At 37.4% G+C, this 21,041-nt stretch overlaps 1 protein-coding gene across 1 annotated transcript; it reads right to left on the bottom strand.

Moving 5' to 3' along the window:
- Positions 1-103: 103 nt before the first annotated feature.
- Positions 104-19,453, bottom strand: LOC113697223 (calpain-type cysteine protease DEK1). The gene is made up of 32 exons (XM_027216745.2): positions 19,026-19,453; positions 18,532-18,689; positions 15,997-16,247; positions 14,094-14,276; positions 13,856-13,991; positions 13,465-13,595; positions 13,195-13,309; positions 12,126-13,107; positions 11,899-12,009; positions 11,498-11,556; positions 9,588-9,750; positions 9,012-9,285; positions 8,747-8,897; positions 8,497-8,608; positions 8,231-8,396; positions 8,049-8,119; positions 7,790-7,881; positions 7,501-7,663; positions 7,316-7,387; positions 5,603-5,980; positions 5,395-5,510; positions 4,950-5,247; positions 4,365-4,684; positions 3,814-4,165; positions 3,334-3,654; positions 3,145-3,249; positions 2,876-3,004; positions 2,266-2,646; positions 2,037-2,174; positions 1,665-1,901; positions 1,124-1,568; positions 104-549 (listed from the first exon to the last, which is right to left on the bottom strand). Exons 2-31 carry the CDS (start codon positions 18,648-18,650, stop codon positions 1,263-1,265), a joined length of 6,432 nt encoding a protein of 2,143 aa, XP_027072546.2. The 5' UTR covers positions 18,651-18,689; positions 19,026-19,453; the 3' UTR covers positions 104-549; positions 1,124-1,262.
- Positions 19,454-21,041: the final 1,588 nt, after the last annotated feature.

Raw genomic sequence — 21,041 nt, 5'->3', positions numbered from 1 at the left:
GAGTGCAACAATATTAGCTAAAGGAAGAATGCAACAAGATTAGCTAAAGAAAGAATGCAATTTCCACTCCACACAAACAAACAAATAGCATGACTGCCATTGATTTCTACCAATAAAAGGACTCTTATAGATAAAAGAATATAAATGGGGAGGTTCCATTTCCATAGCAAGGAAAAAAGATTTATGTACAATTCATGTTACCTATCAAGCAATTTCCAAAATTGCAGCAGAATCCCCAAACCGAATTCAGCCACGTTGCTCCTCAGCAGTTATCCTTTAACAACATATACCTAATTCCCCTATCTCTTTTGGCAATTCTTCCACTAAACCTCATTTACATGATTAGATTCTATATTCTTACAACATCTACCCATTTACATTTCCTGATCCCCGAGGACCCTCCCCTCACTCAATTCAGCAGATCAAATCTCAAGCAGAAAAGCAGAGCTGATAGTATTAATCCAATAAATTGCAGCCCAAGCAGAATCCACAAGTTGAAAGCAAGCTTTAACAATCCAAAGACTGAATCACAAGCCGCCGCCGATCCAGCTGAAATCAGAATCACACGGAAATTTCAGATAAACTTTAAAGACATAATAAATGTCCACAAAACAATTTCACTATGCTGCTACAATGCTTTATATGGTTTAGCTTATGTATGCTGAATAATGTAGAAAGACAAGTAAGCTTTGGTGAAACTTGCTACTGTTTCTTACATCAATACAGGCCAAAGAGAAGGACAAATCAAAAGATAAATGAGCACAAATTTTGTAAAGAAACAAACTACAAATATTAAAACAACAGCAAAGGAGACACAAGCATGGGAACCTGAAAGTCCTCAACCTATTCTAATCAACCAAATCCTTCTTTTTCTGTTCCCCCAAAACCATCTTATGTCAGTTTCTGATACTTTAGGAGTAGAAAAAGGAACAAACAAGGCGGCTATAGAATTATAACAATCAGGATAGCAAATAATCAGTGAAGCTGAGAAAACAAGAACTACTAGTGCAATCTGGGGCTCCCTCAAGGGCAGTAGTAACCAGTAAAAAGGAAGAAGTATCTGTTTACCAAAAATCTGAGGAGAAAGGACAAAGGACATATATGTTCATTGTAAGAAAATTACCATATGCAATCCACCACCATTTTTGACTTCTTTCTGCCAGCTCACAATTGTGGACATTCTCAAAGCCAGAATGCCAATCATTTCACATGAGCTCTGAACCCAAAAGTATACAAAAACACCCAAGGGTAGTCATTGCATGCTATAAGGCTTCAAGGGTGATTGAGGCTTTCGTGAACACTGAAAGGACAAAAGGTGCCTCTTCTCCTGGATGAATTGTTGTCGGCACTATAGTGTAACCCTTTGGATCAGGATCAAGAACCATTTCACAAGAAATTTCCCGGGAATTTACATAATCTGTACCACCGACTGATTCATGCAAGTAAATATTATAAGCAGCACGACGACCACGAGTCTTCAGTATCCTCATCCCAATATAGAACATCATCGAATCATGGCTAGACTGATAATTCCTGAAGCCAGCTGTTGTTCTTGAGAAGCTCACACCCTAAAGATAGCCATGCAGAAGGTCAGTTTGCCTTCAGCCAACAAAAGACAACTTATCATGACCTCCAAAAATCAAAAAGGAAAATATAAACTGCACCTGAGTTAAGGTGATGAATACATGTATGGGAAATGATGCATCAGGCCCAGTGGCCCTTAATCGGAATTGTGGGTTTTGATGCCACGTATCATAATCCTGGCAGCCACCAGCACTATAACCTCGCCACTGGCCATGGACAGAATAACGCATCTCTGGCGGGTAGACACGACAAACATATATTGATCTAAAGTGTATCTGAAAGTCTTGCCAAGACATCCAGAATATACCATCTTTTGCCTGTTTGAAGGAAAATGACATGACCAATTTTCATCGAAAAAAATCTAAGGCTTTCGTATGTATGCAGCAACATATGTGCAAACCAACCAAAAATCTCGTGACAAACTGATAATGTTAAATAGAGTAAGGGCTCACCTGTGGGACGTGCTTGAGTTTGTGCTTCATCCTATCAGTCCACTCTGATGATGAATCAGACCAAGGGCCATTCCATTCAACCTCACTTGCCCATGGATTCCGGATCTGAACAAGCTTGTGGCCATCTACTTCTCGTACCTGAGGAATAAGTTAAATAGAACGAACTACATTACAATTGGCTTTGACTGGTACCAAAAGAATCTTCATCTACAAGGTAGTTGACTAATACCTGCAATATTGAGTAAGCATGCCCTTGAACAATTCCACTTGAAGACACATGCACATCTGACCCTGAAGGGCTACCAGCACCTAATAAGAAGCCCTCTTGTTTGAAGCGTAACAATTGTGACCATAGCCTTCCACTTGCAAGATCAATCTGAGCTTCAGCACTTCTCATGTCAATCTCTTCGCCAGCACCTCCAGTGAGGTCCACAAGAGCATCCTGAACAAGCCCTCCTTCTAATGCTTCATATGAACCATGAAGCTTTGCATATGCCTTTTCCAATATAGATACCCATAACTCATTCAGCTTCCTGCTGGTGGCAAATGCAGGTTTACCTGGTGATTCACATGGAATCCAGTCATCCACCACAACAGGAACCCATTCCCCCTGAAATTAAAGAAACAAGAAAAAAGAAACATTCATGGTTAATAAAGGTCGGGAATTGAAAAGTGACAGACATGTAACAAGTGGTCAGGTGGACGATTGGAGTATCACCATTCTGTGCATGATAAAGATACTTGCTATAAGTTTTATGTCCCATGAAATAATCACCAAGGTTTTATCACAAAAGGTAGCAAAAAGGCCAAACTAGATCAACAACAAAAAGTGACATTACCTGAATACAGAAGCGAACTGTATAGATTCCTTCATCATTGTACTCTGGTGTAATTATAACTTTTGACACCTGCGAAACCTCGGCTAACACAGCAACAGCACTCAAAAACCAACAATCACCCAGTCGGCCCTGTCCAAACAAACTTAGTCATACGGCATGGAGACTAAGAGCTAAACACGTTCAATAAACAAGATGCACATGTTTGTGTGTTTTCCTTGAAAGGGGAGGGATATAGAAGGATTACTTGCACTCACAAATTTCCTTCATACCTGACAAACATCTGAGGGATTCGCAGCACCTGAGAATAGGCATGGTCGAGAGTCCAGCTGCTTCTCCCTCACAATATCAGTGGGCCTCATCCACTCAGACACAACCTAAAGAACAAAGTTTGGTAATTTAGAAAGAGAGAGAGAGAGAAAGAAGAAGCTGCGCATGAGAGAGAGAGAGAGAGAAGTTGCCTGCAACTTCAAAAGGGGATTATCAGGATCGACAAACAAGGAACGATCATTAGGAGGAAACTCTTGATCTGTAAATTGTGACTCTCCCCTTGCCAAGAGAGCTTCTTTGACAGCTAACTCAACTGAAAGCATCCGCTGATTGATTTCCTCATGGGTCTCCGTCCTATGTTTCCTCAATCTCCTAGTAAAGGAATCCACATCCACTACAACCCCATCACGGTCTGACCTCCTCTTCCTCCCACTTGAGTATTGCCCATCCCAATCTACGTCATCCCTATCATAAAGATCCACATCTGCAGGATCACTCTCCCATTCATCAACCTGAGACAAGAACATCAAGAGAGAACTCAGCAGAGTGGTTAAAATCATCAATTAACAAATTAACAAAGATAAAACACAGAGAATGGTGTTACATTAGAAGATATTAGGAATAGAAAATTTGAATAGACAAGTATGAAGCAATATAACAAAATATCAGACCCTGGAAGGAGAATCAGCCCATTGCCAATTATCATCAGGAAGATCAATTGTGTTGTAGTCAGCGGAACCCATAGCAGTAGCAAGCGCAGCAATCTCATCTTCAGTCAAACACCTTCCCCAGAGGAAAACATCCATTATGTGCATTTTGGATTCAGCTCCTTCACTATCTGACCTCCCAAAAGCATCCATGTCTATGGGTGGTCTAATGCCCACCCAAACTTCTGTTCCATCCTCCCATATACCATTTCCCACAGAGAGCGGTAGTCCTGCCTGGTAGCCATCAAAATTACCATCTAAAAAGCAATTCACTTCACCTAAATCAGCGTCAATGGTGATTGTTACAATGTGCCACCTGCAACACAATGTTTCATAGTAAGAAGGAAAGTCCAGGCAAAGCAGAAAAGCATTTGTAATGATGTAAACTTCAGTTTCAAAAGTCAATTCAAAGCCCCTCCCCCCCCCCCCAAAACAAAAAACCACCCCAAGAAAAGGGTGCCCAAAAGAATAAAAAAAAAAACAATGGAGACGGAGCCATTTGCAGAGATACATACCTTCCATCTGCAATACTTGCAGCACCTATATTCCACTCCTTTGCCACAGTACTTTGTCTATCACCTTTAGTAATCAATCTAAGCCCAACTTGACCAGCTTCAATGCCTTGTTCTGAACCAGCCACAAGAATTTCCCAGCACAGTTTCTTCTGAAATTCAGTTCCCAAGAGACATATTGGCCCAGACTCAGGCTGTATCATCACAGTAACAGAAAAGCTAACTTTTTGACTCTGACAAAGGGTAAGATCAATCTGGCCGCAGTGTCTGCCACTTGTTGTGGGTTCATCATCAAGAACGCAAACAGCACCAGTAATTTTCGTCTGTTATACCACAATATACAGAAAAAAAATTAAAAACCATATTCAATCAGCAATTTCTATTCAGTAGTATCAGCAAAATAATCAAAGACCAGGCCGCTTTACCAAAGCATTCAATACATATAACAAGCACACAGATAAAACAAAGGAACAAAATCCTCTTCAACTTATCAACGACAAAAAGGATGAGGATTATTGTAGACACCAAAGATATAACTGATATTGTCTAAACAACAAGATACTAGTACATGTAGAAAAAAATGACAACCTGAAGTGCCCGACGGGATAATTGAGCTGCCCGTATGCGACGTGCAATGCTTGAGACTCTTTCACGTGCAAAAGAATCATCAAGGACAGAATCACCTCCTACAGCACGCACAGCAACTGCCATGGCAGCTGCCTCCCTATTCCCAGCGTTAGGAATTGATGACAAAAGAGTAGCCTCTATCTCCTTCCATTTCCGTTCTTCCTTTTCCAGAAGAGCTTTCCTCCTTTCTTTACCCCTCCCTTCCTCTTCACGTCTCTGCATTAACATTTCCTCTTCCATCTCCTTCTCTCTTATATAACTGCACATGTCAAAACAAGGTATATTTACAAAATTACTAGGATTATTATGGCTTTATGTATAAATCAGGCCTTGAAGAGATAATACTGGATATAACTCTGCTGGAAAGATTAGAAGCATATAACCTGCTGAAAAAGGAAGGATTTACCTCTCCTGTATGATTTCAAATTGTCTACGGTCTTCTGGAAGCCATTTCTTAATCTTCTTTGCAGTTAAATCTGAAAATCCTATGCTGTCAAGGAAAAGTCTTAGGCGAACTTCATCCTGAAAGACAAGGAGAAAAGACAGGATTTAGAAAAGCAAAAATAAGCATATAACCTTGAAAATTAAGCATTCTAGCCACTTATAAAAATCACCTGCACTCGCTCAGCCTTGGCAGTCAAACCAAGCAAAAGAAGCAAATAACCACCAAACTTGTCCCACATATAGACCCACTCAGTATCAATTGCCTCTTCCAAAGCTAGAATTCGGGCATGTGCGCACATTTCTCTTCTGTGTCCTATATCACTGGCTGCATCATGCCTCAGTATCCTCCTGTTTCTTAGCCTACGGAAGAATGATCCTGCAATCAGCTCTTCATTTCTCAAACGGTCTCTCAATTTCATGACATCGGCTCTAGGAAGCACAAAATTGCCAGCCCTATCCCGTGTTGCAGTAGGATCTCCTACCAAAAGGGCAGCTGAACTGGCAGACCTCTGTGGAGCAGAGTAAGTTCCAGATAACGCATTTCTGGTCTGCATAAAGAATGCAAGTATCTCAGATCACGACTAGTGCAAGAACAAGCTATACAACAAACACTTTTTGCCTATTACGCCACAAAAAACAACTCAAACTTCATATGGTTAAAATGCCATGAGAAAAAGTCGTGCAAAAGTTTTGCACAATTAGAAATTACAAAAGTCTTGCCATGAGTTAAACAACTTCAACTTTGAAACAGCAAATTTCTAGCAAAAGTCTTGCACAATTAAAAATTACAAAATTATTTTAACCAGAAAAAACATGACTGCATAGGAAAAGTAATGATCCATACTCCTGCCAAATAAGAATATCACTGCAATTAAGAAAAATGACTCTAATTATTATCCAAAATACACTGTGCTCTAGATAACACAAGGAAAATTTATTCCAAAAATTTAAACAATGTTACGTTGACTGCCTAAAGGGATGACCCTAAAACTTTTGCCAGAGAGAACAAGTTGTAATCCACTCAAGTGAAGATGAGCCTATTTAACAATCTCTTGTGCATATCAATGTCCAAACGATATTTAAGATCATACAGCCTCTCCTGCCTTTTGGCCACCATAAATTAGAATTAAGGTGCTCCTAGTCTTAACACTGCTAGTAATCACATGGTCTGATCCCTTACCAACTATGACACACACACTGTACTAGCTCAACAATAGAAGCACACCAGACAACTAGCACTCATGATTACCATTCAAGCAATCCCAACAAACACAATCCAGATCAATATCTTGCAAGTCTCACATCTCTTACCAATCTAGAGGAGGATAATTAGATAGAATCTTAAAATGCAACAAAAAGTATCAAGATTTATGATTCATGCTTTAGCATGAATAACTGTAAACAAATACTGATGATATAGCCTGAATTGCATTAAAGATCCACATTTCCAAACCCATTAATGTGGACACACTCTGTGTGTCTGTGTATTTTCCTGTCTAAAAAGACAAGGCTTAGCAGACACGGAGTAGTTCGCATAGCAAAATAATTGATGAAAACTTCAGTGCATGTTTATCATAAGTTTGCTGAAGTAGGTGATTTTCCACATCCTCTAAAATCTAATCCAACCACCCTTCTTTAAGATCAGTCCCCACATTATGCAATTTGTGACAAAACAGAATAACTGCATTTTAGAATGTTCAGAAAGTATAACCAAGTGAAATACTGCAGCTCCTTAATCCAAAAAGGGTATGAAAACTGTAGAGCGCAGAATCAGAAGGAAGACCAAGGAGATAATGGTGAGTAGCATTTGACCACTAGAGTTGCACATTCCCAGGATTCTGTATGGATTTACAACAAAATGGGCCTGAAGAGAAGCAAAGCACCTTAGTAGCAGATCGAGCAATTGCCTGCACTACAGTTTCCTTGCTGAGGAAGTGAACAGCATCTTCCACCATCTGATTATAAAGGTTGTGTCAGACAATGAATAGGGAAGAGCACATTGAAAGAAAACCAATACAAAGATAAAATTAGTTGGATGCATATCAGATTTGTGATTTAATGCGCAAACCTCAAGAGTTAAACATGGTCGAGAGACAGCAAATCCAAAAGCCACAACAAGTGTAATAGCCGAAACCGCAGCACCAGCAAAGGGAGGATATATCTTCAAACTAGCAACAACGCCCCAGCCCTCAATAGCCAGTGCAATTCCATAAAGCAGAAGAAATGCAGCACTGTGAATTTAGCCACAACACCGCCGCATGTAAAATACAAAACACGCCAATTTTTGGGAGAAATATGAAGGAAATCAAAATTATTAGTGGCCAATTGATGTCAAAAATGAAGATACTTTATCATACCTGACATTTTTCCCAGAATCTGCATGCGCATCATAAATATACACAGGTAATACCCTTGGCGAATAAACGACTATAGGAGGTGAAAGCAGCACCTTTAAACAAAAGGAAAAAGAAATTAGTACCAGAATAATTAATTCGGAAAAATATCTAGAAGTGAAGAGTAAATGCATTTCAGCATAGATAAAGCCCTGATTTGCAAGAGAAAGTGAAATTGAATAGCATGCGTCAATCTGGAATTCCATAATGAGAATTTACTCACGGTCAACGCCCTTCCAGCCAGAAGGAAAAGAAATGAGAAGTAACCAACAGAGGCACCTACAAAAGCTTTCTCTGAAATAATGAAACAAAGATAAAAAGGAAGAGCCCAAAGTCAGGATAAAAGATTAAACAGTAGTAATAAAGCCTGATCTTCCTCAGGGATAAATGGAAATGAGTCTTTACCTTGAAACCATCCAACTATAAATGCTGCCAGGGCCAAAAGGAATGCAAGGAAACATACAAATAACATCTGCGCCCTTGTCAAATAAAAATTATTTGTAGCCCAATAGTGTATAACACCAATAGCCAACACAAGGAGGAGGAGAACTAGAAGAAATGCCGCCCCTATCTGTAGCAATACCCGAAAGTAACCAAAAAAAAAAAAGATGTTATGCACATGCAAGAAGGTGAAAACCTGCAAGAAACAATACCATGTTATGCTCACTTACCGTCCATGGTTTAACTGTTACAATAATGGCTGAAATTGCACCAAGCAATAGAAGAAGACCAATGAAGATAAATGCATAAGCACCTCGTGAAAGTTTCCAATTATCATCTTTCCTGCAAATGAGGTTTGTAGCAGATACCAGTTTATTCAAATCTTAACTTTCACTTACTCGTGTAGATGCCAATATCAGGGAATGCTATAACAAATCAAGCTTAGTAAGGTCTGTTGCTCAGAGTTAAAGAATTACATACCACTTGAGTAAACCAGAACAAAGTGACAACAGTGCAGGAATACAAATTAATGGAAGCAGGGCAGCAAGGAAATCAGCCTTTGTTGGAACATGGTCATCGCTGGAACTTACAACCTCCAAGTAGGATGCACCACAAAAAGCCACAAGCACAGCTATAAACATAAGAACAGAAACAAACATGTTAACAAGAAATAGAATAGCAATATAGAGTGGGAGAAAAAAACATATTGAGAACAAAGAGTCATAGAGGACAATGAAGACATTACCAGCAAATGTACCAATGCATATAGCAGATGAGAGCGAGAACTGGTAAGTTGCAAACCATGAAACAATTGGCAATGTACCAGTAATCAGCAAAGCAATCGCCGAAGCCATTGCCCAGCCAAGGTATACAGATGAAGTATAAGGTGTTGTGCCGCTGTTCTCTCCACCAGTCCACCCAGTGTAGCCTAAAACATCCAATGGCTTTGCAGATACTATAGCACCCAGAGCTAGTACAGACCCAGCAAACAAGGCAATGCAGATCAAAAGAACAACGCCCTGCAAAAGCATAATTAAGTTGTTACTCTAAATTTAGACCTACAAAATGAAATAGAAAATAGAGCAGACAATCTCCAATAAGGCCATTTTCAACAAATGATACCAACTTCCATCATTGCGTGTATTATCATTCAAAAAGTAGAACATAAGAGTAAAGTCGAGTCTCACATCAAGATGCTACACAATAGGCAGGAAACAACCATTACTTACACTTCTGTAATGATTAAGCAAATTCTTCTTCTTATTGGACAACAAATTGCTGGAAAACATAAACAGAAATTCAAATAGGCAAAAGACTAGACCTCTTTCATTCCCAAAATCTGATGAGTGCCTGTATGACCAGCATTATCAACTCTGGAGACCCAAAACTGGTAACCGTTGCGAACCCATATAGGAAAGGCAATAGACAGGCATGCCACCATGAGAGGTACCGTCAAAGACAATCCAAGAAGAACCGACGACTTGCTGAAGAACAGACGTTAATAAAATGTTCAAATAACATTCATGATTGGAATTACAACTGCATCACCACAAAGGAAAAGGAACAAAAGAAAGAAGCCAGAGTTCCATTTGAACAATTTAGATAATTCTAAATTCAGATTTGATCCAAGTACAAATAGATTAACATTCTATAAGCATGACAAAAGAAATCTTTCTAGTCAAAGACATGCAATAGGCATGAAAGATAAATTTTAACAAATGCAAATCAAATATTTACTTTTAGCAATGCGATATGAAACAAAAATAGATCCTTTTAAGTTTGCTTTCATTAACCCAAAATTTACAACAATCTACTGAGATTATAACTTTTTACCTATTTTACAACTCTACCTTGAGCAAATCAGAGATATGTGCTAGAATCATGAACAGCAGTTCAGTAACATCTTGTATAAAGTCCATAAATCATTTCAAAGATACATTCCCCATGAAAAATGATGCTTTGACTTCATTATGCCCTTGGGTCCTAAGGCTGATACAAAGAAGAGAGGGAGGGAGGAGATGTTTGTGAAATATTTTCTACTATACTGCCATCCCAATCATTATCTCAAGAGATTGGTTGAGTCAATTCTAGGCCAGAGACCTGTCACTCAACTTTTATTCTGCAGTTTACTCTATATACAAGTAGATATAAATAGATGATTATGTTAGGTGGTCTAGTCCATTACTAAATTATGGAAAGGAGAAGATCACCCAGGCATGATTAAGACAAGCAAAGCAGTTGACAAGAGTTTCCCACTTTTATTATAATTAAGCTTTCTGGAATTTTGTTTCTTTTTATTTAGCTTTCCTCAACTACATTCCGACTCAATTTACACTTTTTGGTGCTTCAATATTCGGTTGTGCATGAAATATGCGAAGAAAGCTTGAGAAAAACCTTTCAAATTCTTTTTCAAAAAATATTACATTTTTCATATTCTTTGGTTCCTAATGATATACAAGAATCTCTACTTTCAAACAACTACAGAATAAGAATCACCCAACCCAAATGAGTTGGTCAGGCTTACTAGGGGACTACTCAGCTAATTAGTCAAAGTTTATAATATTGCTCAAGTCATAAATAAACATTGTAACTGCTTTGTATCATTTTTGAGGTTAAGCCACTTCTCACTTCTCTAAATTGTCTTTCTTTTAGCAAATTCAGGTGTTCTCTTATAGTCAGAGTTGCCATGTTAACTGGCTAGTGAAACAAATTTGAATATGTTACAGATTCTCAGAGTCCAACACCTGGTACCCATTTCAAATCCTGCAGTGCAGAATCACACTTATACTACATTTTTTGTTACTGCCCAGGGACGCTTCCTAAGTACAATGCAGTAAAATAATTAAAAATCTCCTCAGAATCTTTAGACCCAAAACATACCTCAGTAAGGGTCAAAAGCTGTGTTAGGAAACGTCTTGATGCAACATGTAATGAGCAACTTTGTTACATTTTGTGCTCTGACTAAAGTACAATTAGCCATATATATGAAATTTAGAACCACAAAGAGCAGCTCCATTTTAACATCAGGACACAGAAAAACGGATAGAAGACAATCTCATAAACACAATTGTCTGACCAAAATTAATCATGTGAAAATCAGAAACTCATCAAGTTTGAAGAGGAAAAAAATTAAATATGCAACTCATGATTCATAAAAAGTTATGCAATATCAAATATGCAACTCATTCAATTTAAAAAACAGTACCATACTGCAACATAGTGGGTTTATACCTCAAGAAGGAAAGCAGCAAACCAACACAAGTACTCAGCATCCAAGCAATAAAGCCATACTGCAGAGAAAAGAGGAAAAATACTATTCCTTAAAACAGTCTGGGAAAACATTTAAAACCTCAGTGCGGAAGAAACAGCAAACTTATTGATTGCTCAAATGAAAATGTATATGCTGCCAAAGCTATGCAACAGAAAGCGAGCAGAAGAAATATAGATGCAGGCACAATTTTTTTTATCACTATCATTAGATTGAAAAGGCAAGCATAGTTACAAAGATGCATATTTTAATTCGCTAGGTAATAGGCACAAAAAGGTCTGCACTAGATATGATACTATCCAGCAATGCAATGCCCTAAATGGTAAGAAAACCCCTTGAAACAACAAAATTAAATCATATGCACCTTCCGTGGTTTTGATGTCATGACCAACTCTTCAGCTTGAAGTGACCGAAGAAATGCCATGATTGCACAGACAACAGGAGACAAAAGCAGCACCGCACAGCCAAATTCAAACTATAGTTGTCAACCAAACTCGTAATTGATTAGTATGTCCAGAAACATGTCATCAACATATAGGTAAAGATAGCACTGATAATAAAGCAAGCTCTTGGAAGTAGCAGCAATCTAACCTGTTGATGATTGGCATTTATGAGTCTAACTGGCTTTGGGCGAAAGACGGCCACAATGACAGTCTCAAGGATGAATACTAAGCTGAAGAGGACCCATGCTCGTTCTGGTGTACCTGCAATGTGGTGCAGAATTAGTCTGCAGAATTGAAGCCACTTCTCCAATCCTCTGAGTCTGAGTTCTTCTGAAAATGAAATTTGATTTGGCAGCACGTTGCCAGCACTGTTTGTCTCAATTATTGTCACATCGGTATTGTCACGATGGTCTCTATCTGCATCCAAACTACTCCTCTGAAGCAGTGCAAGGATCATTGGGTCCAACCCATTTTCCTTTAGCATCATAGCAAAATTAGGATCAAGTCCTTTATTTTGCAATAAGCTAGTAATTTCATGTTCCCCTTGTCTTACTCTCTTTTTCAACATAGAGGCAATTCTTGGGTCACAAAGCTTCTCCTGGAAAGAGAGATCCAAATTCAACTCCAGGGCTTGCTGATTGATAGAAGTTGATGCACTAGACTCGCAAACTTGGCTTTCCAGGCCACTGCTAGAACACACTACCAAAGAGTTATTGTATTCATAATTTCTATCAGCATTCATTAAGCCTACTTCAGGTTCTTGAACTACCGAACGACACGAACTACTATGTAACACTAAACTGGGTCGTCCACTATCTATGCTCTTATCACTATTGATCCCCTCAACATTATTCCAACCACTAGTATCACCAGGGCAAGGGCCTGCACTGTTACCAAGGTGGCCAGCATCGGCACTACTGCTTCGTTTGACACTTGAACCGCAGCCATCAGAAGAGCTAGATGAACTGTTTTGTTCTTTTTTCCGAAAACCCTCTCGGAGGCGAATTACAGTACTCTGCAATGCATCTCTTCTAGCAGCTAATGGATTTGTGACTGAAAAATGCCGTGAAACAGCAGCACCAAGTAGAACAGATGCTACAACTGCATAGCTCACACAGTGTCCTAGATACCTGTAAAAAAATGTGTACAAAACATTGAAACCACAAAGCGGATTGTGCTTTCTATGAGATTTGCCAAGCAACAAATGTTATACAAACCAGTAATGAACCCCAAAGCATATCAGGAAGACACGAGCAGTGCCAGCAACAAAAAGTACTGCAACACGGCTTTTAAGAAGCTGAAAACCATATAAGCATGCCCCCATGTTCCAATCTGACAGGAGTTAAAAAGTAATAGTAAGAGATGACATACAGCTGAGCAATTTAACATTTATTACCTGCAACTTGCCAAAGAAACCAGCAGACAAATACAGAGAGAGAGAGTCAAAAGAAGAAGAAGCAACAGCAAGATTCAGAAAGCTGATGTACCAAGAATGATCACAGCAGCTGACGTAATAGCTCCAAGCCAGTGTGACTGCTTAGCAGTTAGACCATATAAGACAGAATATACAAAAAGCACAAGAAGTGAGCCAACATATAGAAGCCCAAGATGCAAGGCCCTGCATAGACAAGAAAACACAAAAATATGGGTTACTCTAAGACTTCTAACAGGTAAAGATAACACAACATAGAAAAAGAATCTGATAATCACCAGTTAACGCATTAAAGACCTCAATGCAAATTCAAAACACCATGCATCCATTTGAATTATTTAACGAATATATAGAAGGACATCATTTCTTTAAGCCAAGATACAAACTTAAATGAACTGAAATGTAATCAACAGAATCTCTACAGTGCATAACATATTTGAACTTGCCTCCTAGATTGCCGAGGATATAACTCATTGGGATCTGGTGGTTCCTGTAAGCATGCCACAGGGCCGACTTCAATACAATCTGAGTAAGCAAATTTATATGCCTTCCGCACATATTCATCCACATTCAAGCCATTGCCTGTCAAAGTCAATAGTATAAGAATCTATAAGTAGCAGGACAGAGGAATTAAAGAGTTAGGAAGAAATATATCAAACTATTCAGACACGTGGCAAAACACACCATTGAAGACCATTCTACATATAAACAGCATATTGATAGCCAGGGCAATTGCTGAGACACCAAAGAAAAAGCCTGAAGGTGAATAGCGTTCTGATGCTCTAGCACCGGCAGTAACATACACTGCACAGAGTTCATATGCACAAAGCAAACCAACCGCTAGAAGAAGAAAAGCAGCAACTGCTCCTGCAAAAATAGGCATCAATTCCAGTATGTCAGCCAATCCCTTTTTCACAAGGACGAAGTTTAATGATTAGCACATATCATTGCTAAATTACAAAGATAAAACATAAACATAAAGCAACGAATGCCATTTTGTTGACAAGAACAAGAAGGAAAACCCTGCATTACCATTTCCTGAAATCAAGAAAAAGTTCCATTCTAAAAAGGATGATAAGCTCCATGATCTAAAATGAGTATTTAGAGCACTGTAAAAAGCTTCACAGGCAACTGAAAGTGGTTATAATGTAAGTCAGAAGACATGAGACTCTTATGACACGTATTTTACATAAAAAATCACAGTTCAAATGCACAGCAGCCTGTGGAGGCCTTAAGTCAACAAACTAGAAGAGCTATAACAACTGGAAGGCTATTTTTTGGACTCTGGACATCAGAAGGATATATTCTTTACTAAAAGATGTGTTTAGAGATAACATGGTTCCACGGAGAACCATTACAAGAATATTTTGTACTGAAATCATCCAATTAAATGCATAAATGCTGTGGAATTTGGATGAAAAAGTCAAACTTAAAACATAAAAAATGACATATCTGGAGGAAAAGATAACAGACTCCTTTACTTGGTATTCAAAGTGATTATCAGCTTGGTACCACCAAATATACATAATAATAAGACTATTGGTTTTACATGCCCCTCATTTCCTATATTTTCATTTTTTTTAACCCTTCCTTTATCCATGTAATTTGTCTCATGATATATGTTCTTGACCCCTAGCTTCATCACTTGCAAGGTAAAGAAGACTCTGCTTCCGAGGTAGTCAACCAAACGTAACTTGCATCACTCACAGAAGCTCTATTCAACAGTGTAGGAATTTGTTAAGTGGAAGATGAAGTATGGCCTTCAAAAAAGAAAGACCGTGTCTGATAGCTGCCCCACACCCCTACTGGATGGCTTATACCTTCAAATAATGTCAAGTCAAATCAAATGTATTCACCCTGTTGATGCTACTTATAACCACATGTACTCGTATGTCAAGAGAAAAAAGTTGTCTGATTCTGCAAATGTACGTGGAACGTTTAAAGCTAACTCAGCCAACTTTTTCAATGAAATTCTGACATTTAAAAAAAATAAAATAAAATAAAAAAGGTGTGCACTACTATAACAATTCCCCAACAACCCTTTAACAAAACGGAAGACCTTTCCCATTAAAACACATATCAGTTAAACAGAGAACTTCTCCAGAATCTAGTTGTAAAATCTCATTCCTTTTACCACTTTTTGGGGGACAAGGACACATGACATCCAATATACAAGTAACCAGATGAATTCATAAATAAAAAGAAGTTCAAGCAATGTTGTGTTCTACATATTTTAAATAGCCTTGATTTAAAAGCAAACCATTATTTTGGACGGATCAGCAAAACTGAACGTGCAGAAGTCTGCATGATTGAGTTGTCAGCATGTAAAGTGTAAATCATGCTGATAAGATTAAAAAGCTATAGAATTATAGTCAACTAACTTGAGAAAAAAAAATGCACGAGTCTGCCAAAAAATAATTAGTTTTTTTGTTTCTTCGTAATGCGCTTCATCAATTAGAGAGTTTCAACCTGATTATTCTTTAAAACTTGTACACATACAAAAATTTGTAAGTTGTCTTGTATTAAATAATACAATCAAGGTAATAATTTTTCATGAAATAAATAATAAAACCAACATATTACATACTTGAGCTTTGCCATTGTGTCCTCCACCAAAGCATTATTGCGTAGAAAGCTAACAGAAGAGCAATACCAGCCATTATTACAGCCAAACCAATTATATCTCGACCAAGTATCAAAATCAACCAGCATCCCCACAAAATGAGCACTGCAACTGGAGAAACGACAATTATCCATGCAGAGAAGGATAGAAAACCACATAATACTCCCAACTGAGGCCCTTGCAAGAATCCAGGCCATTTTCTAGCGAAGATCCAACTGAAATTGCAAAAAATTAACAAGTACATAAAATTAAATCACTCATGAAACTCATTTTCATTTCAGCAACTTGTGAAAGATTGAACCAGTACACAACTTCTAACTAATCTATGGCGCCTATGCACAAAAGAATCAACATAAGGCGCTTTTAAAACAGAAATCCTAAGGATATCACGCAGTTTCTACTCCTTAGGAGTTCAAGTAAATCTGGGAATAGATCAAGCTGGATGCTAATAACTTGAACATAATCCATTATAAATGCTAGTAAAACACCTATTGCTCGCATTCTGTCAGAGATCATCGGAAACACAGTATTTTTACCTACAAAATCTCAAGAGATGGTATCTTACTCCAACTTTAAAATATTTCAAAAATAAGTTGTCAGATTAACGGAAAGTTGCATTTCTGACACAAACGTCCAAGCAGATAGGTACAGACAAATCTTTTCTACTGCATTGATTTGGACCAAATGTTCGTTCTATGTGCACTTAAAGAGATAATTTCTTAGCAATTGTATGACCTGATTTCCTTTTAGGAAAGCAAAATAATATTCTGTTGTCAGCCACAAAATGTAGACAGAAAAGAATATTGGAATAGCAAAAGCTATAAAAAGACAAATTAAAACCAAAGAAAAGAAAAATGGCCATGGCAGAAGACCAATGACATTAGTCAGCCTCTACATTAGATTTTTGGTGCTTTCACTGTTTGATACCGTGAAAAATACAAGAGGCCAAGCATCTTCAACATGGGCTGTAGAAACCTGAGAGATATATTCATCTGAAAATTTGAAACTCTACACAGACAGGGCAGAGGAGCAATGCCAGCATCAAAATGTATTAAAACCCCATCTAACTACAGCCTTTTTCAATAAGAATAAAACCTATATTATTAAAAAGCTTAAGCAGCAATGGATAGAGTGGCTTTGAGAATTCAGAAAGGGCATAAATTTAAAAGACCCCTGCTATTATCGTTGAGTTCAGCCAAACAATTGCCCAGAGTGCCTTCCTTTGCCACAAGATGTTAGGTCACGACGTGATACAACCAATCTTATCCTTTTGCTTCTTAAGTGACTAAACAAAATTAACCATTATCCACATGATTATCACACCACTTCTAAAAAGCTATCAGCATCCTGTTGAATATGTCCTTGTGAACCAATCGCAGTCTGTGAATCCAAAATTCTCCGAGTCTAGCCAGATAGACAAACTGGATTATGATCTACGATTATATAGACAATTGATATAAGAAGGCAACTAGGAAAAACAACCTCAAATCCTTTTTACAATGAACTGATAACCAACTGGACTGCTGTTAAATTCTTAATATAAATGTCCTTCCTGGTGAGATGAACAAACATTCTACAATAAAAACATCTCCTTTTTCATTCCAATTGCTTCAATAGGTGCGTTTGAAATATAAACACCAACTAGACTTTGAAGAAGAAATTCATGACTAAAGGAGAATAAGCAATAATTAACTACCGCTAGACAATGCAATATAACTAATATCTGACCCTCGAACTCTCCAGTGTGTATACAGCAAGAAAACTATAGCACTTATATTCACCATTTTGCAAAAGGTAGCCAAGTTCTTTATAAGCAAGTGAGAAACACATACATCTTTATCCAATGCCTCATTGGAAAAGCATTTAAAAATGCTGCTTAAATGAATATGAAGTATTAGAAGTGAATCTTACTTCCAGATAGTGGACTTCCAGGCTCCCTGATTAGACAGACAACCAATTTTGAACGTGCAAGATATAAGTTTCTTCTGTTCAGAGTTTTGGTATTGGAATCTTTACCGAACACAAGATTGATACATTTGTAGCGATTGAATAGCAACATTATATTAGAATGTCTACTACCTCTATCTATTTGCATTTCCTGTTCTAACCTCCACACCTTTTCTGTTCACTCAACGATCTGTTATTTTTTCTTTGCCTATTAGAGAATCAAGCTGGTATTTATTACAGCGTAATAAACAACTTCCAAAAGACCACATTTACTAAAATATAACTCAACTGAGCGCAACCGTAAGTGGCAGCAATTCAAGTTTCACTTGTATTTCTTAGGCACAATGTAGCAAAAAACCGGTCTTCCGCTAACTTTAAACACGTGGCGAGCTATATCTCACAAACAATAATTGTACATTTGGTTTTACATACTAACAGTAGCAAATGAAAAGGGAACAATAATAAATACTTGATCACAAAGAATCAAGAACGCAATTACTAGAGTAAAAATTTGAAGAGAAAATGCCAAACTTAAACTAGATCAATTATTACCTATAAATACGCCATGGACGCCAATTGACTGCCCAGAGTATAGCAAAAGAAGCTGAACTGAGAACAGAGAAAAGTGTCCCGGACAGTACACAAGCCAACATCAACCCATTCCTCTCCATTCCCTCCTTCCACAATCCACACACCCTTTCCTCTCTCAACTGCCAATAACAGGAAAAAAAAAACATATGAAGCTATTTTAATGACAAAAATTCAACATTCACATGAAAATCCAAACTTCTATTAAAGGGGAAAAAAATTGATCAAAAGCTTCCTTAAAAAGGGATAAGTATAAAAATGCTAAATTGGCTACTTGTTGCTCATCCCATAGACATCAAGATCAAAACTTTTTAGCACCAGAAAGGAGTAAAAATCTTCATCACCAACTGCCCAAAAGCTAAAGAAACATAGCAAAATTAACACAGACAATTCTAATTCAACAAAAAGAAAGAAAGGGGAGAAAAAAAAAGATGAAAACTTGAGAGCCATTTACTTACTTCAGTGGAGTGGACTCAAATGAGCAGGTCATGGCCAAAGTTCTCGGTGGGCAGGCACAATTTGGAGCATTATTTGGTAAATCCCAGCTCCAAAAGTTAAGATTTTTAAGCTAATAATTCCAAAACCATAATTGAGCCTAAAAAGAAAAGCAAAAAAAAAAAACTGAAGCTAGGGTTTTCTCCAGTGGGCTCCAAAGAATTTAGGCAGAGAAAGTCTAGAGAGAGGAAGGGGAGCAAGTAAAAAACAAGTCTTGGAAGTCTAAATTATGCGGGCTTGTTTCATTTCAGGTCAAGAATCAATGGAGAAATTAAACCCTACTCCCACCTTATGTGTGTGTAAATGTGTGTGTTCACACAGTAAAGTAAAAACAAAAAAGAAAAAAAGAAAAGTTAGAGGTTTGGAGAAGACAATAGAAAAGAGTAAAGGTAAGAAAAATTGAGGCTCAATGGATAATAGTAAGAAGATCTGTGAGACCTCCTGTCCTGTCCTGTCCTGCCCTGGAGGACTGCTGATGTAATTATCCTCACTTATGTTACTACAACTGAAATAAAATATTGTAACAGCCAGGTCTATCATGTCTGGTGCCGAACATTTTGTCCAAACGAGATGCTGGACCGTGATGGTACGCTCAAGTAAGATACGAGCATCAACGGCAAGGATTTAATTATGGGAAAGCATGGAGAGGCTGGGAGGGAGAGTGTGACCAATCTCCCAAATTGAGCGTAGGAGCACAAAGGTTTTCAGACAAGAATGAGAATTTTGAGGTAAATTACCAAAGTACCCGGAAACATGATTATTGGGCTAGTACATTTTGCTAATTATTAACTTACCACACACACCCACAAAAAAATAATTAATAATAATAATAAAGAGAGTAAATAAATAAAATACTCATGAGAGAGATTCTCACACAATTAATGGACTCGATTTTGTGGATGAAATTAGGAAAGTTTAATCAATACTTACTATAGTAATTTCCTCATCCATATAATTGCAAGAATATGTGATTTACCTATTTACTATCATTTATCTTTTAGGAAGTATATAATCCAATGTAATTTCGAGTATCTGCGTTATATGGATTAGATCAATTCGATATCTGATTCGTATAGGATTTTTAAAATTTCTTTAAAAAAAAGTTATAAATTCCAAAGATAAAATGAAATTTAAATGTATTAAAGTTTCAAAAATATCATGTAAATGATTTGTTGGACTTATATATGAGTTTTTAGTCAGTATTAATCTTCTTTTTTTTGTTGCAATATAAAGTAACTTTCGTATTTTGTTTTTCTTATGTTGATTCAAACAAATAAGATTCAATATTTCATCTACAATTTTTGTTAATCAGCAAATCATATGATAATGTATTTAAAAACTTAACACCATATGCAAAGAAAGCCAAGTTTAAAAAGAGGACATAGATATAAAAAAAAAAAAGAAACAAGAGATAAAATTATTATAAATTAGTGGATTTAATGCATAAAAATTTCTTAAAAAATAAAATATACCACATGGATCAGATCGGATATCCCTGGATCACAAAAAATTATATTTGAATCCGATCATCTTGACCCGCTTAATTTCTTGAGCCGGATGCAATCCGATGCATCAAATACCCGCTAATTCAGATTCGATCCGAAACCCCTACTTACAGCTAGGTTGTGCCATGCCATTAGAAAAAGCACATATGAATGAATTACTAACAATCTTGTATGGAAAAAGTAGGAAGATTGAAACACAAGAGCATACACTGTCAAAATTTATAAACTCTTGAGTTCAATTCAATAGCAACTCATATCACAATTAACACTTGGACCATTGTAGTACTATCACTTATGGAACCCAAATGACAAGCAAAACAATACAAAAAGTTCATGCGAAGTGTGATTCTTAATAGTACGATGAAAACACGTGAGCAAGAATAAAATCATGTACGCCAAATACTCAATCAGAAGTAGGGGTGCAATCAAGTCAAGCTACTCGCGAGCAGCTTCATAAAAAGCTTGGTTCGAACT

The sequence above is a fragment of the Coffea arabica genome, chromosome 1e (genome assembly GCF_036785885.1).
Source record: "Coffea arabica cultivar ET-39 chromosome 1e, Coffea Arabica ET-39 HiFi, whole genome shotgun sequence".
NCBI lineage: Eukaryota > Viridiplantae > Streptophyta > Magnoliopsida > Gentianales > Rubiaceae > Coffea > Coffea arabica.
Note: the sequence above shows the minus strand (reverse complement) of the source record. Positions and strands in the feature narration are given on the sequence as shown.